Genomic DNA, 26,248 nt, shown 5'->3' with positions numbered 1-26,248 from the left:
AAAACACAAGAGGTAAAAATGTCCTTAACATGTTTTTTTAAAACATTTAACTCACTGTACAGATATCCATGTCCTCCAAGAGCAGCAAATCTAGCATGAATAAAATTAAGAATCCAACTTGCAGGAAAAAGGTATTAAAAGAGAGGAAAGGGGATATAAGGTTTAAGATTAATGGCAAAAATATAACTTGCCCCAACATAACCACAAAAAGTTAATCTTAACAGTCACAAAAGCAATAAAAACCTATGTCACAGAAGCTTAGTTACAAAGGTTCTGTTCTCAGCACTTATTTTAAGTACAAAGTTTAAGAGTTGCTATGATCTATACCACATGAACATGCTTTTGTGGGATGTTGTACAATGGACAAAGTGCAGCACCACACAAAACAACACTATGAGCTATGCAGTTAAGTGACTTGGTTATATATTAACTGCAATACAAAGGCTACCTTGTACCTTGGTATTCTTAATTACACTGGTAGCCTTCATTTTATGATTGCTTAACTACTCTCTCAGACAATAATATAATATATTTCTGTTCTACAGTGTAATTTATTTCATTTTGTTAACCAAGTACTTTTGATGCATCAATAGCCCTCTGACAGTCAAAACCCAGTGAAAATACAGGTATTAAGATCGCACATAAAAAAGTCCATTATTAACATGAAAAAAAGAAATTGTGTATTCACCATCTGAGTTGTTGCTCTTCATTTGTCTTCAACATATGGGACACAGATCTGACTTGGCAGCATTTCTCCAGCATCTGATCCGAGCTCCAAGCACCTCCCCTATCCACAATGCCCCTGTTTCCTTCCTCCCTTCAGACCGAGTTTGCTGCCCCCATAGCAACCCAACCTGACACAATGTCTTACCCCCTGACACCAAAAACTCAGACAGTATCAACAGGAATAACAGTTTATGGCAAGGAAAGGATCATGTCTTATCCAGCCAGACCACCACACAACCCATATGAGGCAGGAGGGAAGGAGGGAGAGATGGCTGAAGACAAATGAAGAGCAACAATTCAGATGGAACGTTATGGTGAGCACATAACTTCTTTATCCGAAGTTGTTCTCTTCATTTGCTCTTCAACCTGTGGGACAGTGCCCACAGCTACCAAACACCTGGGAGGCCCTCATCGAAGGATATTCCATAACACGGCAGAGCCAAAGGATGCCCTATTTCTGGAGAGAAGATCCAACTTGTAATGGGAGATTAAAGTATGTGAAGATGCCCAAGTAGCCGCAGCACAAATGTCATCCAAGAAAACTCTCTACCAAAAGGTGGCTGAAGTAGCCATAGATCTAGTAGAATTTGCCTTAAAATGACCTGGGGAGGGACTCCCTTTGTTGAATATGTCAAGAGTATAGAGCAAGAAATCCAACGAGCAATGGTAACCTTAGATACAGGCTTTCCTAAGAAGGGCTTAGAACAGGAAATGAGAAGTTGATCAGATTTGGGGAAGGCCTTTGTCCTGTGCAAGTAAAAACGTAATCGTCTATGAACAACCAGCAGGTGCAATTTTTACTCTCCCTTATTCTGAAAGTTCGGAAAAAAGACAGAGAGGTTGATAACCTGATTGATGCTTGATTCTGATGCCACTTTAGGCAAAAAGGAAGGATTAATGCGCAAAGAAAGTCTGTCTTTATAGAAAATCATGTAAGGGGGCTTAATCGATAAGTGCATAGTACACTATAAGAAAAATATAGTGAAAGGTCAATTTATAAGATCATGTAGGATGACCAAGTAATGTGGAGTTTGATAAAGAAATATGTTTTCTGGAGAGGTTGTCTAAGGACAGATCATACCCAGAAGAAATGATTGAACAAGGTAAAACAGAAGTGTGTGAAGGTAGGCTACACAGATTCAAACCGATTTTGGTTTAGATGAAGAAACAGGGTGTCCTGTACAGACTGTAAATGTGGAGCCATTTGAAAAAGCACTGGTTTTAGAATATAATGGGAGCGCTAGATTGATTAGGAAAGTTACTGAACAAGAATGGGATAGATTTATTGGATTTACACACCTGGACAAAATTCCTAAGAATAAGTTAAAGATTGTTTACAAAAATTCATATAACTTAAAGAATTTATTGGAAAAAGAATGTGAGCCAGAACAATTTAACAGAAAGAAGGTAGGTACATATAGATGTGGGCATTGCACAGTGCAGCTATATAGTAAACCAAGAAAAAGTGTTTCTAGAGAGTAGGAATGTTGATTACATGGAAAAGAATACCACAATTGTGACACTACTGGTTTAATATATCTAGCAGCATGCCAGGAATGCCAGTCATTCTATGTTGGAAAGAAAGTTAAAGAGGCGTATCTATGAGCACTGCTATGATGTAAAAGAAGAAAAGAAACAAATGCTCTGTTTAAACACAAACAGGTTTGTGAAAAAGCCCACTACTTATTTTTTGCATTAGAAAGGGTAAAGAAATACATACAGGGTGGTCCATGGGAAGAAAGGATCAAATATAGGGAACTACAGTGGCAGGTCACGTTACAGGCCAATATGCCTCCAGGACTGAACAAAATTATCTCCATAGTTCCCTTATTAAAAATTAGATCCACTAAGTTATAATAAATTTTTGTTACATTTTATTAAGTACATGGTTGAACCTGCTTTTTAATATCTTTATAATTCTCTTGTACCTTTTTATATAAATACTTTTTATACAAACTTATTCATAAGTTTCAAACAAGATGGTGTTATATACATTTTTATGTTTCAAGGATCTGGGTTCTAATACAGAATGCTGTTACTGAGGTCTTACACATGTACTTAAAAAGATCACTAGAGGGAGCTCAAACAAGCTTTTTAGTGTCAATTCATACATTTTATATGTAGTTTTAATAGGAATGGATTTATTTATTTTTACTCTATTTAAGCTATTTATAAATTGTTTTTAAAGTTTTAAGAAACTGTATATGATTTTTTAACACTTGTTAATAGGTTTTAGGTGAATGTGTTGTACCAGTATGTTATTTTAGATAAGTAGGCTTGAATATTCAATTTTCACTGTACCTTTAAACTTTAATTGTGTCTTAGTTAATTGAAATGATAGGAACTAGAGGTATAAAAGGATTTTGGTTGCATGCAGTCCACATCTAATGAAGGTTTTAATGAAAACGTTATGTATAAAGAGAGGGTTTATGTTTTTTTACTTTTTCGGCTGAATAAAGTTGGAATTTATCCTTATATCAGTGGCTGAGTTCGTCTTCTGGGTGTCTTGGACAATTTCACGTGTTTTGTGGTGCCTTTGGCATTTTGTTTCTGGATCTGCAGGGAAGACAACATGCCTTGAACTGTCCGTCCCAAGAAATGCCCCCCCCCCCGCCACTCAAGCAGGGAGGCGTCCATAATCACCGTGGTCAGAGGGCAGGGGAGAATGAACTGGTGACCACGAAGATGATCTGGGGACTGAATCCACCAAAGAAGAGAATCTTTGCATGCCTGGGATAGACGAATAGGATGCGAGAGTGGTAGATCCACAAAGGACCACTGGACAGCCAGGGTCCATTGGACCGCCCTCATATAGGTTCATAGGTAGGTACTAGGCTATCAGCCCTAGGGCCCATACAAGCCTAGCCAAAAAATGTACCCTGGCTTTCGCCACCCAAGAAAATTATTTTCCTATGCCCCTGTCGAGCAGAGCCACAGAAGTGATCCCCGGGGTGAATTTCCCATTTCCCATCCAATCATCAAGATTTTTCTTGAAGAGTGCTAATGAGGAGCTCTGTTTGACATAGATAGGTAGTCTGTTCCAGAGTATGGGAAGTCTCTGGGACAGGAATCTATCCCTCCAGCATGTTCTGTTTATTGTGGTGAAAAGGTTAAGGTCTCTAGAGTGTGTAGCTAGGAGGGATTGGGATTTCTTTAAGTGGAGCATGTCCAACAGCTCTGGGTTTGACATAGCTTTGTATGTTAGGCAGAGATCGCCCGAGTAGGCAATATGCGATGGAGTAAAGCTGTAGTTTTTTGAGACGGTCTGCATAGGGCATCTGTTTGAGGCCAGTAATCCTCTTTGTGAGGTATTTCTGTGGTCTTTCCAGTTGTTGTAGATGTCTTGTGAGGTACATACCAAAAGGGGCATTGTACTCTATAATGGGTCTAATGAGTGATGAGTAGAGGGGAACAATGACCTCTGTTTTTCTGGATAAGAATCCTTTTGTGATGAGATGAGCCACGTAGAAGGATTTCCTGACTACTGTGGCAATGTGATTATCAAAGGAGAGACTACTGTTCACCTGTGTCCCAAGATCTCATCACATTTTCAGCATTAAGTAGACTACCAGCTATGTGGTAGTTCATGGGGAGAGAGTTTTTACCAAAGGGGATGACAATACACTTTTTGGCATTGAGCTTCAGGCCATGGCTTTGACACCAGGAATCTGTCTCAGTGAGGCCCGTTTGTCCACATCGTTAGGAGTTTCGATTATGGCTCCTATTTTGCAGTCATCTGCAAACTTTGTTAGCCAAAGACCTTCTGTGTTGGCCTGCACTTCAGAGAAGTAGATACCAAACAGGAGACGACCCAGGACTGAACCCTGTGGTACTCCACTTGTCAATGGTCTGATGTCGGATTTGGAATCCGCTACTTTCACAGTGTGGGTTCTGTCCGTGAGCCAGTTGGCAACCCATCTTATGACATAGGGATTTATACCTAGTTTAGTGAGCTTATCTATAATTCCAAAGTGGGGGATGGTGTCGAAAGCCTTGGCGAGATCTAGATAACCTGCGTGAACCATTTTACCATCATCTATGGCTTTGGTGACTGCTTCAAAGAAATCAATCAGGTTTAGGAGACATGATCTGCCTTTTACAAATCCAAACTGAGTAGGGTCCAGAGTTTGGAGATTACCAATGTCTTTGTTTATGAGTTCCATGATGATACGTTCCATGGCCTTGCAAACCAGGCTTGTCAGGTTAATGGGGCGGTAATTCCTGGGGTCCGTCGTGGCTCCCCCTTTGTGGAGTGGGATAACTGTCGCGGTGCGCCATTCGTTGGGTACAAAGCCTGAGGTGAGGCTATGATTGAACATGGTACTTAGGTAGGGTGCCAGTTCATTCTGTAGTTCGTGTAGAAAGCAGCCTGGGATATTGTCAGGTCCCATGGATGCTGTGTTCTTGGCTTTGGAGAGTGTGTTTTTACCTGTGCAGCCGTGATTATAGGAACTTTGCATTCTTCCGGTATAGAGATGGACCCTCTAGGGGGTGAGAGGGGGGTAAAGTTAGCACTGAACCTATCTGCTAGGATGTTGGCAATATCAGTTGGTTCTGTATATTTAGTGCCATTATGCTGTAACTCAGAGCAGATCTGAGTGTTCCCATTTAGATTCTTGACATAGCTATAGAATGCTTTGTGGTTGTCTTTAGAGTCAGTGGCAATTTTGTTTTCATAACTAGCTTTGGAGGATTTTATGAGGGATCTCAACTTCTTACTGAGGTTGACCAGGGAGTTCCTCCAGTCATGGGATTTTACTCTTTTTTGCAACAGTTTCTTTCTTCTGTTGAAGAGTTTGTTTATGGCAGAGGGCCACCAGATTGGCTTCCTTTTTTTGGAGGATAACATCTTGGTTCTATTAGGGATAGCATGATCCATGCACTCGTAAGTGCTTATAAAGTGCATTTGTGTAGGATTGGGATGTTGATGTCTAGGCTGATTAGCTTGTGGTCGGATCTGACCAACGAGGAATTGACCTCTGGTGCGGAACACCGGTTTCCCATGTTGGTGATGACCAGGTCTAGGATATTGCCTGCCCCTGGTGGGGGTGTGAATAAGTTGATCCAAGGCGTTGGAATTTATGAATTCTAGAAAACGTTGAGCAAAAGAGTTGGTACATGAGTAGTTTTCCCAGTTAATGGTGGGGTAGTTGAAATCACCCATTATTAGGGTGTTGGGTTGTACCCTAATACTTTCCAGTGTATCAAGAAATGAGGAGTGTGAATCCTGGGGCATGGTGGGGGGTCTGTAGCAAGCTACAATTTGGATTGCGGTCTTGCCCAGAGTTAGATGCACTTGGATAATCTCGGATGCATTATGCTGTGCAACTAGCCTGGAGATGTGGATATCCTTAATGAATATGGACACGCCTCCGCCTTTAGTGCTTCTTTCTGGGTTAGGTGGCCGAAAGGTGTGGTATGAATTGAAGCCTGGTACTGCAGGGGTGCTCTCTGGAGGTTTGAACCAGGTCTCTGTCACTGCACAGATGTCAATGTTCTCCATTTTAAGGAGTGCCTCGAGTGAGTGCATTTTGAGGTTTAGACTTCTAGCATTGAGTAGCATTACCCTCAGATTTTGCTTGCTTGTACCGGTTACAGTGGTGAATTTGTCATTTGAACCTTGCCTAAAAAAGGCACTATAGGGGTGGCAAGAGTCTTAGCCAGTATCCGGAATCCTAAGGGCAACAGGTGCAGGCCATCTCTGGCAAAGCATCATGGACTGTCGATCATGTCGGCCCAGGCAGACAAATACTGGATCCCCTTAGAATGACACCAGAAGCTTAGCCAATTGTTGGCATCAATCATTTTGTCCTTGTACTGTGGTATCATTCTGGGTGATGGCAGGATGCTACTCAGGGTTAGGGTCATACCTGCCTGGGATACAAGATCGGAGAGCTCCTCCATGTCTCTTTTCATGTAGTCCAGGGAGGTATGTCTCATGTCATTCACACCAACATGGACAATGACAGTGTCATATTTGTACTTACTGTGGAGTGACCTGAGTGCATGCGTTATGTGGCGGATCCTGGCACCTGACAGGCAGCTGACAGTAACTTTCTCCTTGTTTAGTCTAGTGAGTGGAACATCAGTGTGCCTGACTATAGTCTCACCTATGACTAGAGTGTTGGGTACGTTGTTATGCCTTATGGGCTGTGGTTGAGTGGCACACTGAGTTTGTGGGCTATGTGTCATTTGGGTTGTGTTGGGGGGGGTGGCGTTTGCTTGCATTTATGCTTTGGATGTCCCTGATGATTGGGCAGGTTTTTATTGAGAGCCTCCGCAAATGTAGGTGTGTGCTTTGTGTTTCTATGTGTGTGTTTTGGTGGTGTGGGTTTTGAGGGACTATGTGATGAGTGTGGTGTGGTGCAAGTGTTTACCCTCTCCTCTTGACTGTCTAGTCCAGTCTTGGGTGAAGAGAGCTTTGCTTCCAGTTTGGCTATATAAGTGCATCTCTCACAGGTTGTAGTGTTGGGTGGTAGGAGGAGAGGGTTGTCTGTGTACATGAGGCAATTGCTGCATTGCCCCAAGATGTCCAGATTAATCAGGTAGACAGGAGAAATCACTGGGAGCTGACCCTTAGACATGCCTGGATAAGTGCTTATTTGTTAAGTACTAAACAATGCTTTCCACTAGACAAGTGAGGAAAGTTGAGTGCTGTAGTAATTTGCAGCTTATGTAGTGCTTACAATGAGTTCTGAACAAGTGCTGAGTTCAAAGAAACAGATTTGAGTGCTGAAACTAGAAAACTGGCTAGTTATAAGAAAAAAAAAACTAAGCTAGAAGGCCTCCCTCCAGCACAGTAGGGCTTGGGGGCTCAGAAGCCTACAAACAGTCTATACCACTTAACAGGAAAGGCAGGAAACAAGCTTAGATGTTTTTTTTCTTCTGTTTCCCAGATGCTCTCTTTGTACACAGTAGGAGTGCTAAATATGTAACCGAGGTGTGGGGACGAAGGTGAACGTGGCCACCATGGACCCCAACACCCTTAAAACCAACTCCACAGGAGGAGATAGAACTTGAAGAATGTGCAAGACGTGCTGTTTAAGGGAGTGAAGTCTGTCGGGTGTCAGGAAGGCCTTGGTCTGAATGGTGTCCAACCGGGCTCCAATGAAATCCAGAACTTGAACCGGATGTAAGAGAGATTTGTTGAGATTGATGGTGATGCCCAGCTGGTGGGTGGTTTGGATGAGAAAGTCCTGGGCTTAGCAGAGTTAATGCCTGGCGGGGGTGGAGAGGAGCCAATCGACCAGGTAAGGGAAGACCTGGAAACCCTGAAGCCACAGGTGAGCTGCTACTACCGCCATCACTTTGGTGAACACCCTGGGGGCTGTGATGAGGCCAAAGTGTAGCGCTCTGAATTGGTAATGACTGGCCCCAGCCTGAAGTGGAGAAACCTCCAAAATTGTCTGTCCATTCTGATGTGATGGTAAGAGTCTTGAAGGTCTACTGAGTACATACCATCTTTCTCCTGCAGAAATGGCAGGATACATTGGAGTGTGACCATCCAGAATTTCGTCTTGGCAAATGACAGATTCAGGGTAGGAAGATCCAGAATTGGCCTCAAGTCCCCCATTTTCTATGGTACTAAAAAGAACCTGGAATAGATGCCTAATCTGGACTGGCCTGGGGGGGGGGCTTGGGCTGGATAACTCGTTTACCTAGCAGCTTGGAAATTTCATGTGCTGCTGCCTCACTTTGCGAGGGTGGAACGTCCGGGAGGAACCTGGCTGGACTTGTCCTTTTGAAGAAGGGGATTGGATATCCTCTGGATATGATTCATAACACCCACTGATAGTCTGTAATTGACTCCCAGGCTGATGGGTGTAGTGAGAGTCGACTGCCGACTGCCTCCAGAAATGAGCAATCGGGCAAACCTTCAGAGCTGCTGTGCAGGTCTGTCTGAGAATGAATCCCGAGTCCCTTGATTCCTCGGGCCCCCACTGCCGTGAGGGCGGGGTCTGTCGAATCCCCCTCTGCCTTTGGGGGAAGGCGAGTCACAAGCGTCCTGGGAATAACCCTGAGACTTCCAGAACTGCACCTTCTTCGCACCCTGCAGATTCCTGGAGTAGGATTGTTTAGGGGTAGAGAAGTGAATTCCAATGGCAGACAAGAGTCTTCCCATCCTTCTCACTCTGGACCAGTGTGTCATGTACTGCCTTTCCAAAGAGTGTGGAACCACCGTACGGGGCATTTGTAAAAGACGCCTTGAAGGGCCCAGAGAAGGTACAAAGCCGGAGCCAAGCATGACGCCTGATGGCAACGGCTGGCCCGACAGCTCTACCAGCACCCTCTGTAGCATGAGAAGCCACATAGAGGTAATGGAGGTGAGGCTGGCTATTCGAGAAGAGAAATCCTTCTTATCCTCTGCCGACATGGACCCTAGGGTAGATTCAGTGACCTCCTTCACCAGGTCTCACTGAAGCCTAACAACATGTGCCATATAGTTCAGTGCACATACAGTGAAAGTGGCTGAAGCGTAGGCCTGCTTCCCAAAATGGCCCAACGTCCTAAACTTTCAGTCCGGCGGATGGACCGTGGAGCAATCCTGTCTGAGCTCCTTCTTGGTGGCCGCCACCACCACCATGGCATCGACAGAAGGTCCCCTTTGACCAATGTGGCTTATCTGTGGAAACGCTGAGGACCTTATTGGGGTGCTTGGGAATAAGCTCCACTGTGCTGGGCTCCTTCCACTCCCGAGATGTCACAAGATCCAACAGAGGATCCATGGGAGGGGACACCCAGGAAATAGAGGGTCCTACACCAAACACCTCCAGGAACACAGACTCATCAGGGTTGGGTTTTTGGACAGACCACCCCCCGTGGTATCGCAGGATCTCCATGATGTCTCCAAATGAGACATCCTCTGGGGGTGATCGGGGAGAACCCTCCCCTTCCTCCAAGTTGGTGTCTTCCATGAGAGACTCCATCGGGCAGCCTATGTGCCTCCTTTTATAGGCATGTTTTTCAGAAACTTCCTCGGGGGGGTCTCTGGGAGGGCTCAAAACCATCTAGCTGCTCCCGTGTGGGAACTCCCTGGGGCGAAGAGGCAGCAGGCTGTCCCTGAGGTAGCAGGATGGCAGAATCCAGACCAGAAACAGAGGGAGCCAGGACAGATTTTGAAGACAAGATTGTCAAGGGTCTCAATGGGATCGAGAGAACCCTTTCCACCATGTCAAAGGCAGGAGAATGAACCGCCTGAGTTGGGGGCTACAGACGGGTCTGTAATCCTCTGGATCAACACAGGATCCGGAGCTGAACCTGGCACCAAGGCGTTGATTGGAAGGTTCCACTCCGAATAACTTGGAGCTGAAACCAACCCCCCAGATCCAGCGCCGAGGCTACAGCTCCAGGAGCCAGACTTATCTAAGCTCATCAGATCCAACTTGCTCAAGGTAATGACCGGTGCCAAGGGTCCAAGGACTCTGAAACCAGGGATCGGATTGGAGAAGGACTCATCAGAATGAAAGCGGACTGCATGCCCCCCGATCTGGAGGGAGAGGGGGCAGGCAAGACTCCCATCTGTATCTGGGTGCAGATGAATCTCTGCATCATCCTGTCCACCTCGGCTTCGAAAAGGCTGGGGGTGGATCTGGAGGACTGACACCGGCCTAGAGAGGCAGTGATGTGACGCCAATGCCAGGGAATTGCTCCGAAGCACCTCTGGATCCACGGAGAAATGAGGGGAACGAAGATGGGGAGACTCAATACTCGTAGCCGACTGGAGCTTGACAGGTGGTCCTGCTCAGGACTAGTGGTCGGGGGACCGCTTCCTTGGCCTGTCCTTATGTTTGTGCTTATCCCCATCCCTGGTCCTCTTAGTGGGAGGTTGAGTCCCAGAGGCTGGGGCGGAGATAGAAGTAGTAGCCGGGATAGCAGAAGAAGGGGTGGCCTGGGATCCCGTGGTAGGTGGGGGGAGAAGGCCTTTCAGAATAAGTTTATTCCTCCTGTTGATCAATGCATGGGGATTGAACCCCACTCCGATCGAGCAGGAAGAATCAAGATGGGCAACTCCTAGACACTTCACGCAGAGAGTGTGGCCATCAGCTGGGAAAAGCTTATGGCCACACTCCGTGCATTTACGAAAACCAGGTTTGGTAGTCTCTGACATTGAGAGAGAGAGAGAGAGAGAGACAGGCCCAAACAGAACAAAAACACACACACACACACACACACACACACACACACACACACACCTCTTTTTTTTTGAAGTGATGCGAAACATGGAATGGGAGGTGATAGGAAAGATAGACAAAGAGAATTCTTAGATAGAAGGAAGATCTAAAGCAGAAAAGTTAGACACACTTACCCAAAAATAGCTCAGAGCAATGGATCACAATGCTTACACTAGTGTGGCAAATGAGATCTGAAGGGAGGGAGGAAGGAGATGGGCAATGAGTAGGGGAGGAGCTTGGAGCTCGGATCAGGTGCTGGAGAAATGTGGCCTAGTCGGATCCGTGCCAGATCCACATCCCACAGGTTGAACACCAAATGAAGACAACAACTTCAGGTCAAAGCATATATACAATTAAGGCATAACATTACTATTTTTGTATCTTATAAAACAGTCTGACATAACATCAGTATAGACAAATCAGCTTTTGCAAAACAGACAGAATGAAAAAAAGGCACACAAAAATATGATCTAGCACCCTGTTTAATGGAAACCCAACACTAGGCATTATTGTCTGTAATTACTGGGGCAATTTAAGAATGCTTATGGTTCATCTGGGGTAAGGAGGGAAATGGGAAACTTTCAAAATCCATATTTGTGTTCCTCTGCTTTACAAAAACTCTGGTTTGCAACAGTTTTAATCATTACCTCAGGAAATCCAACAAGTACAAGGAGAGTAAATATGTTAGTTCGATTCAGCTGGAAAGGCAAATGTTTGATGCAGTGGTCTGTGAAAGCAGCCATCACTTCACGCCATCTAGGGCTAGTGTTCAGATCTCGGAGAATATCAGCCATGGAACATGCCCAGTCCAAACCCACTCGGCTGCAAAACAAATAACCATTATGTGAGGCATTATGATACAATAATCTGCAATATAAGCTTACCTACCAAGACAATGTGATACAAATAACCAATTCACATATTAAAGTTATAAACACACAAAGTACACCAAATGCTCCTTTTTTACAAAACAAATACTGAAAAAAACATACATAATATTAAAACCTGACATTTTTACACACACACCTACACAAAGTCATATATAAGACACAAATTGTTTAAGTGCAGAATAAAAGAAAAACAAAAAGCAAAATACAACACATATAAATAAGCACAGAGATGTCTATTGCTGGTGTGATACTGTCAAACTGCTTTGTGGACTGGATTGCCAATTCGCAACTCAAACTGCTTATGCTACTGGAAGTGAGCAACCCTGTGGAGGCCATCATAAATCAGATGTGGAGGAAACAGAGTTGCAGGAGAGCTACATCAAGAAAAAAAACTCAAAAGCTTGTAGTCTGTGGATCAAAAGTTGATTATTTCATACAAGTAGTACAGATTCCAGAGCAGAATTTGGATCATGTACTCCAGGATTTATTCAAATTAAACATTTCTTAAGTTACAATTCTGGTATGGTGGAAACCTAAATAGTGGCAGCCTTGAAAGCTGGCTTTAAAGCACATGACTTATAAGAAATAAATAGTTGTAAACACTAGACAGGCTGCATGTTCCAAAGTAAAAGCAATGAAGTAAGGAAAGGATTGAAAAAAAGAGGCAGAGAGAGTCTGCCTTCAGATAGTGGGAGAAACTGAAGCCCAAATACATAGCGAGGTTCTAGGAAACACTGTAGTGATATTAAGAATACAAGAGAAGTTGGACAAGGTGTACACTGAGATCAGTGAGTAACTAAGAGAGTACATAAAGACAAACTTAAGGACAGACAAGGTAGAAACAGAGCAATCGCATTACCCTGACTAAACTGGAGCCCTCCAAAAGAGGGGAATGAGAGCAATATGAGGCTAGCGGAACTGGAAGATACTCAGACGATTAGAGAGAAGTTGCCTGAAAGAGAAGACAACACTAATGAGAGAGAATTGATCATGAACATCCCAGAAGAAACTGAAGGAAGAGATTGTCTGGCCTAATGGGTAGACATTCCTGAAGAAAGAATTTTGCTAGATAGGGCACAGCTCAGAAATCTGCTTCCTATGTACTAAAGCCTATCATGAAGAAAGTTTAGACATTCCAGCTGAAGGAATAATTGCTAAGTCAGTTATAACAGGGTGGGTAAGGAGTGGAGATAAATGACTGAAGAGTGTTTGTGGTAAAGAATTACTCATCAAGAAACTGAAAAGAGGCAAACTTGGCCCTTAACTGAAGCTTTGCAAAAGTCTAAACCTGAGGTTTATATTAATCTATCCTGCAGTCTTTGAAGTGTACTTTTCCACTGCCATAAAAGACATTTCTGGATCAGAAAACAGTAATAAAAGAACTAAAATGATACAAGCAGTTTGTTCATCAAGGAGCTATGAGTGGAAACAAAGAAAGAGCTGGGGAACAGTGAACAATGAAGAGGGGACTCTCCAAGGAGACATGGTCAATTAATCCATTCCCTCTGTTCAGAGGAAAAAAAAAAAGTTGCAGGAATGTGAGATATGGAACTGCATCCCAAAATAGTAAGATGACAATGAACAGGCAACAACACTGAAAGTGCACAATCACAAGAAAAAAAATTATGATGTTTTTGTGTATGGTGACTTGAGAATAAACAAGTATATACAGATCATGAAATTAATTGAGATCGGACAATAAATTTAACCACACGGTGGTTATGGGATGGGTAATTTAAAATTGTGTGTACACTAATGGTAATATAAAAAAAGTACAGTTGTGTACACCTACCATAAATGTAGATGTTTGAGTGTCTTCACTGTTGCAGTCATAACTGTAGGGTGCTCCTGCCGGCAGGCAGCCCAAGATCGGCCAGAATCCCAAAGTCTGGGTCCGGCTGTACAAGCCAGTACCCTGACGCCAGTACATCTGGTACATAGCCCTCAGCCGACGCCATCTTCTCCAGCCTTTCTTGCCCTAGATGTCAGAATTTCCCAAAAATCATAAATTAATCCAACAAGGAAACACAAATACACCACAAAAGAGAGAAAAAGAGGGGATAGGAGGGAGGAAAAACTGCAATAGTGAAGACACTCGAACATCTACATTTATGGTAGGTGTACACAACTGTACTATGTTCATCGTGTTTCACTGTTGCAGTCATAACTGTAGGGTGGAATCCCAAAGCAGTGAAAAAAGGGAGGAGGTCTAGACAGAAGAAGGGGCAGCAAGAAGACCCTGCAAAACAGAAGAGGCAAAGCCTGCCCCGGTCTTAGAATACAAAGGGAGATTGTAGTGCTTGGAAAAAGTATGCACAGAACTCCAAGTGGCAGCTTCCAAGATATCCTTGGTAGGAACTCCCCTGAGAAAAGCTGTAAAAGTAGCAGCTGCTCTAGTAGAATGACTTCTCACTGTACCTGGAAACTGTTTCCCATGATGAGTGTAACAAAATCTTATTCCATAAGAAATCCATTTGGAAATAGTTTGTTTGGAAATAGCCTTTCCAAGAGAACTGGAGGCAAAAGAAACAAACAATTGGTCAGATTTTCTGAACTCTTTAGTCTTGTCCAAATAAAATCGTAACTGTCTGTGCACGTCCAAGGAATGCAAAATCCTTTCCCTTTATTCTGAGGATTAGGAAAGAAGGTAGGAAGGTGAATTGTTTGATTTAAAGCCACTTTCAAATCACCTTAGGCATGAAAGTAGGATTGGTCCTCAAGGATACTCTGTCCTGGTGGAAAATAAGGTATGGTTCCACAGCCATGAGAGCTTGCAATTCTGAGACCCTTCTGGCAGAAGTCAAAGCTAACAAAAGAACTGTCTTCCAAGATAAAAACTTAATATCTGAAGATGCAGCAGGCTCAAAAGGAGGCAAAGTAAGTTTTTCCAAAACATAATTAAGATCCCAAGCAGGAATAGGAGGGGTCCTGGGAGGCCTTAAATTCTTAGCCCCTCTCAAGAATTGTCTCACCAAAGGATGAGAAAAAACAGGGGGATCAGAAGTGAAATGAGCAGAAATAGCAGAAGCATGAATCTTAATGGAAGAAAAGGAAAGTCCATTAGACAAAAGATCCGAAAGGTAAAGCAAAATAGAAGAGAGATCAGGTATGGGAGCATCTAGGAGCTTTGACTTTACATGGTCTGGTAAGGATTGCTCTTTTAACCATGCATGCCTTCTGATCACTGTACCAGTCATAGCTGATCTAAAGGAAGCCTCCAGTGCATCATAGCCGCATTTTAAGGAATGATTACTGACCTGCTGAATGTTATGTACCATTTCCTGAAGGGACTTTCGGTCTAAAGGTTCAGGCGAGGACAGTTTTTTAGTTAGCTGATCTAACATAAATTCCTGGTACTGAATCATGTGGAATTGACAGTTTAAGGCCCTAGTCGAAAGAGTAGCAGAAGTATAAACTTTTTTACCCCATCTCTCTAAGGCCCTAGATTCTCTTTCAGAGGGGAGGGTTTTTTTGGCAAGGGCAGCTGTAACAGCTTTGGGGCCCTGTGAAATAGTTTCAGGATCTGCAATAGGAGCCTTATACAAGTGATAATGTGAGTCCGGAACCCTGTAGTATCTGTCGGGCTTAGCAGGGGCCGGAGGAAGAGAGTCAGGAGCAGTACAAGCATCATTAAATGCATCATCCACAACTGTAAGTACTGGAGGAATGGCTAAAGGCCTATGCTGTGGCAAATGTAAAAAGGTCCTAAGCCTTTTCCTAGAGTCTGAAAAATCCTGGCCCTGCCATTGAAATTGTTCCCTCATAGCATGCAAGGTTTCCCCAAAAGAAAATTCCTCAGGAGGAGAGGCAGAAGGAATGGAGTCTTCTGCATCAGAGTCCTCATATGGAGAATAAGGGCCTTCTGGAGGGTTTGTATTTTCTGAAACATCAGAGGAGTAATCTGTAGAAACTGGCTCAGGGGGCTCTGCTCTAGGCCTCTTCTCTGGAGGGTGAGAGGCCCTGTCAGGGTGAGGCTGGGATCCCTGATCAAAGAAATGAGATCCTCTGCTAGACTAAGCATTTGAGTACTAGAGCTAGGCCTGTGAGAGGGTTTTAGCAGGCACAGTCTTTGTTGATTTAGCTGCTTTAGCCCTGGTAAAAGCCTTAATTGACATGGATGCAGGGGCCTAGCAGCTCCACGCAGGAGTAGATATATCTAAAGGGATAGTATCTGATAAATCCTGAGAACCTGTAAGAGCAGGTGGAATTTCAGTAGCAGATTCAGCCATGCTGGATGAGGCCTCGGTTGTAGGAGGCATGCTTTGGCCGAAGGAAGAACCGAGGACTCGGTTTCAACCGAAACAGAGACACTCGCTTTGTTTAACCGCTGTTTCGCCGAAACCGGACCGCGATGTCGGTCCTTTTCCTACGCTTTTAGCTAATTGTGAAGTCGGAGTCTCCGGCGGCATGCTGTAAGCAAAGCGGAGCGAAAAACTCCTCTGCAAACTCCGACGCCTAAGTGTCCGTCGGTTGAAGGAAGCACAGGCTAGACAAGCTGCTACCGTGGTCTGGGCCTAAACAAGGTAGGCGTAAGAGTGGAAATCTTTATGAGGTATTTGTTTCCCACAAGTTAAACAGTTATTCACTTTTTCTGACATCGGCTGAGGCAAGAAAGAGTCCCCAACGGGTACTTAGCTTTTAGAAGTCTTCGTAGTAGCAATCTCTGGTTCTGACCAACCGCACTTATGCAACAGCTTCTGCTTCGGGCGCCGCGCAAGAAAGACTGAGGAAAATGGCGTCGGCTGATGCCTTTATACCCGGATAACAGCAGCTATGACGTCGGGTGAAGTGCGACATCAGCTGAGGCCAGACCCAGACTTTGGAATCCGACCGACCGAAGGGCTGCCTGAGGCAGGACAACCCATTTGTTAGGACTGCAGATGCATCCTTGAAGGACATCAGGGGGATCAGAATTGAAATGAGCAGAAATAGCAGAAGCATGAATCTTAATGGAAGAAAAGGAAAGTCCATTAGACAAAAGATCCGAAAGGTAAAGCAAAATAGAAGAGAGATCAGGTACCAGAGGGTCCAAGCCTCGGTCCTGCATCCAAATGCAAAATCTCTTCCATTTAGAGGCATAGGATTTCCTAGTGCTAGGGCGTCTAGCTTCCAAAAGAACATCCAAAACTTGTTTGGGAAGACTAGAAGAAATCAAATTCCTTTGAAGAGCCAAGCTGCCAGGCAAAGGGTCTTGAGATTGGAATGTAGCAACTGACCCTGATGCTGGGACAGAAGAGAAGGGTTCAGAGGGAGAATCCAAGGAGGCTCCAAGAACAGGTGCTTTAAAGTTGGATACCAAAACTGTCGAGGCCAATTTGGAGCAATCAAGATGAGGAACTTGGGCTTGTCCTGTTTTATCTTTAGTAATACCCGAGGAAGCAGAGGAAGAGGAGGGAAGGCATATCCCGAAAGGTTTCTCCAGCTGAAGGACACGGCATCCACTTTCCAAGCTGCTTTGTGGAATGACCTGGTGCAAAAGTGAGGCAGCTGATGATTGAGATGGAATGCAAACAGATCTATCTGGGGCATCCCCAAACTGCAGTAATCCTGTTGAATAAGTTGGTGTCTAGCATCCATTCGTGAGGATCCAAAATGTTCCTGCTCAGGCTGTCTGCTAAGAGATTCTGTTCTCCTGGTATGAATTGGGCCTGGAGATGTAGATTCAGATTTAGAGCTGTGTCCCATAAAGCCATAGCTAGTCTGCAAAGGGGTAAATGAGAACCCCTGCTTGTTTATGTACCACATGACTGTGGTGTTGTCTGTGTAAATCAAAAGAGGCCCTGGATGCAAAAGGTTCTTGAAGGCTAGAAGAGCATTTTGAACTGCCCACATTTCCTTCAGATTGTTGTGTCAGTGAAGATGATCCTTTGTCCAGGTTCCCTGCTGGCAATTGCCTAGAAAATGTGCTCCCCAAGCATAATCCGAGGCGTCCGTGGTTATGATTTGAGAAGGTTGAGGAAGACGGAAAGGCTTTCCTTCGTTTAAAGCACACACCCTGGACCACCAAAGGAACTCCTTCTGGAGGCAGGGGATCAGAGGAATCAGAGTGTCCAGATTGTGGTAATGCTGCGACCATACACTTTTCAGATACCACTGAAGCTTTCTCATATGGAGCCTTGCATTTGGAATCAACAGAATGCAGGAAGCCATGTAGCCCAGTGCCTGCAGGAATTTCCTTGCAGTGAGCTAAGGTAAAGTTGCCAAAGTCTTGAAAATTGAAGCCAGCTGTATTTGTTTTTCTGTAGTGAGGAAGGCCCTTTGTAAGGTTGTATTTAAGAGGGCTCCCAGAAATACCATTTGTTGAGAAGGGATCAAATGTGACTTTTTTGTGTTCACTGAAAATCCCAGTAGGAGGAGAAGACGTTGAACAAAATCCAGATGTTGAAGTAAAAGTTCCTTGCTGTCTGCCTGAATAAGGCAGTCGTCCAAATAGGGGTAAATCTGAATCCCCTGGAGTCTGCAGTAAGCCACTACTGGTGCCAGGCACTTGGTAAAGACTCTGGGCGCAGTAGATAAACCAAAGGGCAGTACAGAGAATTGAAAGTGTCTCGATCCTGCCTTGAACCTGAGGAATTTCCTGCGATCCTGCCTGATGGGAATGTGTAAATAAGCTTCCTTTAGGTCCAATGTCACCATCCAGGCGTCCTGAGAGAGCATTGGAATCAGCTGCTGCAGAGTAAGCATCTTGAATTTTGGAATTTCCAAAAAGGTGTTCAACACAGAAAGGTCCAGAATAGGTCTCCATGAGTTTTGTTTTCTTGGAACCAGAAACAGTCTCGAATAAAAACCTTTTCCCATCTCTCAGAGTGGAACAGGCTCTATGGCTCTCATGGTCAGAAGAGCATCCACTTGATTTAAGGCCTCTGACCATTGATGTTTTGGCAGATCTGGCCAACCAAAAGCCCTTGGCAAGGTATGAAAGTGGAATTTGTAGCCTTTTAAAATCACGTCCAATACCCATTTGTCCTGGGTAATATGAGTCCAATTTCTGTAAAAAAGAGAAAGTTTTCCTCCGAGAGGGGCATCCAGGTAAAGAGGTCCTGTAGCCCAACCGAGACAGTCATTGAGTTTGCTTTCTTTGAGATTGGGATCTGTCTTCTCCCCTTTTAGGTGAAGAAGCAGTCCATTGCCTCGATCTGAGCTTGGCCACGACCTCTTATATCTTCCCCTTTGAGGCCTGTCAGACGTGGGAAAGGACCAATTCTTGGAGGGCCAATTCCTGGAAAATCTAGGAGGCTGAACTTGCAAGAAATCTTTCACAGTTTGCATAGATTTTGCCTTTTCTTCCATCTTTTTAATAACCTCCTCAGCCTTAGATCCAAAAGAACATCATGCTGAACAGGGGCATCTAATAATTTAGCCTTAACCTGTTCAGGTAAACTTTGCTCACGAAGCCAAGCATGTCTCCTGATAACAGTACCAGAGGCTGCGCCCTGCAAGAAGCATCCAAAGCATCAAAACCACAATGCAAGCTATGTTTGTTCAGTTGTTCAGTTGCATGCAATACATCCTGTAGTTCCTTATCTTCTGCACATGCAGGAAGGGAAGCAAGCTTTTGCTTTAAAACGGACAAAAGAAATTGCTGATACTTAAACATATGAAACTGGCAATTTAAAGCCCTAACAGAAAGGGTAGCAGAAGTATATACCTTTTGCCCCACCTGTCTAAAGCAGAATCCTTCTCAGAGGGAATAGGATTCTTAGAAGTAGCAACTTTAGCAGCCTTAGAACCCTGAGATATAGTTTCAGGATCTGTAGAAGGATTCTTAAATAAGAACAAATGAGACTCAGGAACCCTATAAAACCTATCAGGCTTAGAGGGAGCAGGAGGCATGGAATCAGGATTCAAATTAGCCTCGAAAAGCATCATCCACAATGTCAAGAACAGGAGGGATAGCCAAAAGCCTATGTTGAGGAAGAAGAAGAAATTCTCTAAGCCTCTTCTTGGAAGCAGAATAATCCTGACCTTCCCAATGAAAATGTTCCCTCATCTCATGTAAGGTTTCCCCAAAAGAAAAATCTTCAGGCGAGAGGCAGAGGGCAAGGAGTCCTCAGCATCCGAATCCTCATAAGGAGGAAAAGAATATTCCTGATCAGAGGAAGAGACAGAAGATATAGAAGCCTGGTCAGAGGAATCCATAGAAACATCCTGTCGAGGCCTTTTCTCAGGGGGGGGGGGGTGAGAACCCCTAATCATTGTAAGCAAATCTTCAGCCATCCTTAACAATTGCTTCTGTGTCCTGGGAGTAGATTCAGAAGAAGCTTGAGCAGGAGCTTTAGACTTAACAGAAGTCTTTGTCTTTGCCTTTGAAATAGTGATGTGAGTAGGCCTGAATAGTACCTGCACAGCGGTTCCGGACCCATCCGAGGGAGCGGCGCCCAAAGGTCCTGCAGCAGATAAAATAGAAGGCCTTGATGGCTCCCCATGGGAGTCCGTGATCGGCCATCGGTTCAGAAGTGGCGGACGACAGGCTGCAAAAGCGCCTCACTGACGACAGCTCCAGCTGCAACGAGTCCTGTTTGGACCTCGGAGGCCTGTCCTTGTCTTTGCGCTTCTTTTGAATTCCGGTAGTGTCCGACATTCTATAATTGAAGCGTCTGCCAAAGTAATTCAGAGCCCAGTCGTACCTGCGTTTGATAGTACGAGAATTAAACCTGGCACAGAACCGACAACAAGAAACGTCGTGGTCAGGGCCTAAGCAAGGTAGACAGTAAGAGTGGAAATCTTTATGAGGTATTTGTTTTCCACACGTAATACAATTATTAACTTTTTCTGACATCGGAGGAACAAGAAAAAGATTGGGTACTTAGCTTTGAGAAGAGAAGTAAGAACTTCGGACCGACAACAACCAAAAACGCTGTTCGAAAATCGCCAACCAACGACTTGCGAGCTGCTTTCCACCGCACAGCAAGAAAGACTGGAGAAGATGGTGTCGGCTGAGGGCTATGTACCAGGGTACTGGCTTGTACAGCCGACGCCGGACCCAGACTTTGGGATTCTGGCCGACCTTGGGTTGCCTGCCGGCAGGAGCACCCTACAGTTATGACTGCAACAGTTATGACTGCAACAGTGAAACACGATGAACATCTTTTGTTTACATACTGTTAAAATATTTGATGCTAAACTGAAAATGAATAAGTAGGACAACAGTACTGCAGAGCAGCCGTGTATTAACTATTAGTAAACTGTGTTGGAAATAAAGTTGTAGTGAAAAAGCAAGAATGCAAAGTAACTGAACCACAAAATACATTGGGTAGAATGCTTAATGTTATAAAAGTTGAAAAGGAGATAAACTATTGTCATTAAAAGGGTAGGTGATAGAAAGTACAGTTGTGTACACTTAACATAAATGTAGTAGTTAGAGTATATTCACTGTTGCAGTCATCACATTTGGGTTATCTGCTTGCAGTAGCCCTCAGTCGGCCTGATTAACAAAATCTTGTGCCCTGCATCGGTTGCTGTCTTTTCTTCTGTGACGTCAGGTAGTCAGGGGTATAAAACATACAGCCGACGCCACTACATCAGTTTTTCTTGCCCCAGATGTCAGGTGCCCCCTTAATGGGAAGCAAGAAAATATATATATATATATATATATATATATATATATATATATACACAAGGTTATACCTCCAACAAAAAAGCAAATACACCAAAAAACTTTTAAGCACAGTAAAGGAGAGTAGAGGTATAGCCAAAAGAAGTCAGGGGCTGGAGACAGCAACAGTGAATACACTCGAACATCTACATTTATGGTAAGTGTACACAACTGTACAATGTTCTTCGTGTTTCACTGTTGCAGTCATCATATTTGGATAGATTCCCAAAGCTTAGGATGGGAAGAGGAATTTAGATAGCATCAGGACCAGCTATAAGGCCCTGCAAGACCAGCTCTGGATTTAGAGAAAATCGGCAAATGGTAATGCTTGGTGAAAGTATGTACAGAACTCCAGGTAGCAGCTTCTAGGATGTCCTTGGTAGGGACACCTCTGAGAAAGGCTGTAGAGGTAGATGCAGTTCTGATTGAATGGGGTAATGGGGTCTGTTCCCCTGTGGGATAGGTTTTCCATGGTGTGTATAGCAGAAATGAATGCATTGGCCTATCCATTTAGAAATGGTTTGCTTTGAAATAGCCTTTCCTCTGCCCCTGCAGCAAATGCCACCAGCAGTTGTTCAGATTTCCTTTGAGGTTTAGTCCTGTCCAAGTAAAATCTAAGTTGTCTATGCACATCTAAGGAATGCAGTATCCCTTCCCCTTTATTCTGTGGATTAGGAAAGAAGGTTGGCAAATGAATGGAAAGAAGGTTGGCAAATGAATGGACTGATTACGAGCCACACTGGATACCACCTTGGGCATGAAGGAGGGATTGTTTCTGAGGGACACCATGTCCGCATGAAAGATGATGAAAGGCTCCACTGCCATAAGGGCCTGTAATTCAGATACCCTTCTTGCTGAAGTGATTGCTAAAAGGAGGGCTGTTTTCTAAGAAAGGAATTTTAAATCTTCACTTGCAGCTGGCTCGAAAGGAGGAAGAGTGAGTTTCTCCAATACGAAGTTAAGGTCCTATGCTAGAGTTGGGGCTCTCCTGGGTGGTCTTAAGTTTTTGGCCCCTCCGAGGAACTGCTTGAGCAGTGGATGAAAGAAGAGGGGTGGTTCTGTGTTCTAATGAGCTGAAATGACTGAGGCATGAATTTTGATGAAGGAAAAAGAAAGGCCCTTGTGAAGCATCTCAGTTCAGTATTGAAGAACCTGAGGTAAGTTGGGCGCTGCTGTGCCCATCCTTTGAGATTGGTTACAGGCACAGAATCTTTTCCATTTTTCAGCATAAGATTATCTAGTACTAGGTCTCCTTGCCTGTAAAATGACATCCAACACTTGTTTACTGAGGGATGATAAAGGAGAGATTAGGTAATTAGCCAGGCTGCTAGGTTCAGGGTTTGAAGCTGAAGGTGCAGAATCTGGTTCTCCTGCTGAGACAACAGGGTAGGTGTCTGAGGCAGGTGCGAGCCAACAGTGACACACTGCGCAAGAGGGGGTACCAGTGTTGGTGTGGCCAGTCTCGTACAATCAAGATCATCCTTGGTTTGTCCTGTTTGATCTTTAGTAGTACACTGGAGAGGAGAGGCAGAGGAGGAAAGGCATAAACGGATAGTTTTTTCCAGCTGAAGGACACAGCATCCACTTTCCAAGCTTGTTTGTGGGGAGTCCTTGTGCAAAATTTGTTCAATTAGTAGTTCTGTGGGGAGGCAAACAGGTCTATATCTGGGCTCCCCCATTTGTTTGTCAACACGTTGAAAGTCTTTGGTTCCAGTTTCTACTCGTGTGGGTCAATGAGGTTCTGCTTTGTCCGTCTGCCAGTGTATTTAGTTTTCCTGGCAGGAATTGAGCCTGTAGATGCACTTGGTAGCTCAAGGCTGTGTTCCACAGTGCCATGGCTCGTCTGCAGAGGGGGTAAGAATGGGTACCCCCCTGCTTGTTTATGTACCACATAACAGTGCTGTTATCCATCTTTACCATTAATTGTCCTGGAAGAATGTGGTCCTTGATGGCTGTCAGAGCATTCTGTACAGCTAACAGTTCTTTTTGATTGATATGCAGGTGCATTTGACTTAGGTTCCATTTGCCCTGAATGCACTTCCCTGCCAGGTGAGCCCCCCCCATGCATAGTCTGATGCGTCTGTTGTTAGGGTTTGGGCGGCAGGGGGTAGAGTGTATGGGAGTCCCATGTTTTGGTGGCAGGCCTCTGCCCATCAAAGGAACTCTAGTCGTAGGCAAGGTATGACAGGAATCATTGCTTCTAGACCCTGAGATTGTTGATACCATTGTAGTTTCCTCATATGCAGTCTTGCATATGGAATTAGAAGAATGCAGGAGGCCATGAACCCCAAGGCTTGCAGTATTTGCCTTACAGATAGTAGGGTTTTTGTGGCCATTAGTTTGAAGAAGGTTGTCAAATGAATCTGTTTCTCTGGCATGAGGAAAGCCATATGGGAAGTTGTATTCAAGCTTGCTCTCAGGAATAGAATTTGTTGACAGGGTACCAGGTGTGATTTCTTTTTGCTTATGGTGTACCCCAGACAAGTTAGCACCTTTTGTACAAAAGCCAGATGATTCAAAAGTATGTCCTGGCTTTCTGCCTGAATTAGACAATCATCTAGGTATGGGTATATTTGAATATTTCTTTGCCTGCAAAATGCAATGACTGGAGCTAGGCACTTTGTGAATACCCTGGGCACAGTAGATAAGCCAAAGGGCAGTGCAGAGAACTGATAGTGCATGTAAGCCTTCTTTGAAGCATAGGTATCTTCTGCAAGACTCCCTGATTGGGATGTGCAGGTATGCTTCCTTTAAATTGAATGTTGCTAACCAGACATCTTTGCCTAGCACAGGAAGCAACTGGTGAAGAGTTAGCATCTTGAATTTTGGAATCACCAAAAATGTGTTTACGGTAGACAAGTCCAGGATAGGACGCCATGAGTTGTCTTTTTTGGGTACCAGGAAAAGTCTCGAGTAGAAACCTTGTTCCTTTTCCTCTTCTCGTACAGTTTGAATCGCCTTTATTCTTAAGAGATACAGTACTTGCTTTGAGCCTCAGCCCACTGATTTGGGGGCAGATCTGGCCAACTGTTTGGGGTTGGTAACGTGTGGAAGTGAAATCTGTATCCTTGGGAAACTTTATTTAAAACCCATTTGTCCTGGGTAATGAGTTCCCAGTTTTTTGCATGAAGAGCAATCTTTCCCCCCAAAGGAGCAGTCAGTTGAGAAGTGCTTGGAAGTTTTAAAGTTACGTCATTGAGACAGTTTACCATAGGGGGAGTTTTACTACTCACAGATTTGGAAGTGGGTGCCTCCCACTGCTTAGTCCTGTGCATACCCTGGGACTGAAGCCTGGGTGTTCTGCTGGATCTGGGTTTGGACTGAGAAGGCCTAGAAGAGGCAGGAAAGGACCAATTCTTAGGGGGCCAATGCTACTAAATCTAGGAGGTTGTACTTGTAAGAAATCTTTAACAGTCTGCATAGATTTAGGTTTTGATCCATCTTTTTAAGAACTTCTTCTGCCTTGTTGCCAAACAGGCAGTCTTGATTTAAGGGAGCATCCAGTAATTTAGCTTTAACATGATCTGGCAAGGATTGCTCCTTAAGCCAAGCATGCCTTTTAAGTACAGACCCAGTGACAGCAGCCCTGCAAGATGCCTCTGGTGAATCAAAACCACATTGCAAAGTATGTTTTCCAACCTGTTCAGCAGAATGCAATAAATCCTGTAAATCCTTATTTTCAGCACAATCAGGAATCAACATAATTTTCTGTTTAAGCAATCCAATAATATGCTACTGATACTTTAACATATGAAACTGGCAGTTTAAGGCCCTAATGGCCAAGGTTGCAGAAGTGTATATCTTCTTACCCCATCTATCCAGCGTTTCTATCAGAAGGGGTAGGATTTTTGGCAGTAGTAGCCTTAATGCCCTTGGGTCCCTGTGAAATGGTCTCAGGATCAGTAGTAGGATTTTTGAAAAGGAACTTGTGAGAGTCAGGAACCCTGTAATATCTATCAGGTTTTCTGGGAGCAGGAGGTGAAGAGTCAGGGGCCAAGCTAGATTCCGAAAAGGCATCATCAACAATGTCTAGTACAGGAAGGATTGCTAAAGGCCTGTGCTGGGGCAGGAGTAAGAAATCCCTAAGCCTCTTCTTGGAATCAGAGTAATCCTGACTTTCCCAACAAAAATGCTCCCTAAGAGTATGCAAGGTTTCACCAAAAGAGAAATCCTCTGGAGGGGGGAAGCAGAGGAATAGAGCCCTCAGCATCAGATTCCTCATAGGTAGATAATGGGAGAAAAATACTTCCAAGTCCTGCTAAAGGTGATGAAGACAAATAATGAAGAAGCAACAAGTGAAGACTTCAGAGCACCACCACGGCAACTGGATTATTCAGATTCCAAATAAATGACAAAATAAAAATAAGTGTTTATTGAAAGACAAACACTTAAAAACAAACTGTATGAGAAAAAATAGATAAGCGCTTTTGGCTATTCAGCCTTCATCAGATCGTAATGCTTCTATCTAAAACATCATTTAAAAATAAACAACCATTCAATCAACTTTCTAGTTCTAAAATGGTAATAGAGTTAGTAGCCAATGGCTGTATTCAAAATTTTTAGTTTCTTATAGGACAAAAGAGAAAACTAACATCCAATCAAGAAAGCAGAATAAGTTTCATTCGGTGTAGTTGCGGCTAATCAAATGGTGATGTTAACCACCAATCCGTATTCATTGCTTTAGTTGAAGACTTCAGTTCTGAAACTCGAAAACGAAAATTTCAGGAGTCAGCTGACCGGCACTTACGAACTGCTTCTACTTCAGGCACCGTACAGCAAGAAAGACTGATGTAATGGCGTCAGCTGCATGTTTTATACCCCTGACTACCTGACGTCACAGAAGAAGAGACGGCAACTGACGCAGG

General features: G+C 44.1%; 1 protein-coding gene across 1 annotated transcript in view; it reads right to left on the bottom strand.

The window, feature by feature from the left end:
• ZZEF1 (zinc finger ZZ-type and EF-hand domain containing 1) overlaps nucleotides 1–26,248 on the bottom strand; it is a gene marked incomplete in the record, with an annotated part of 3,903,331 nt that overhangs the window by 855,203 nt on the left and 3,021,880 nt on the right. Inside the window, 1 exon segment of the mRNA XM_044082903.1 lies at nucleotides 11,546–11,720. Coding sequence (XP_043938838.1) covers nucleotides 11,546–11,720 — 175 coding nt within the window.

Source organism: Protopterus annectens, chromosome 9.part0 (genome assembly GCF_019279795.1).
Source record: "Protopterus annectens isolate FY-2018-M chromosome 9.part0, PAN1.0, whole genome shotgun sequence".
Classification (NCBI taxonomy): domain Eukaryota; kingdom Metazoa; phylum Chordata; order Ceratodontiformes; family Protopteridae; genus Protopterus; species Protopterus annectens.
This window is presented reverse-complemented; position numbering and strand designations above follow the sequence as displayed.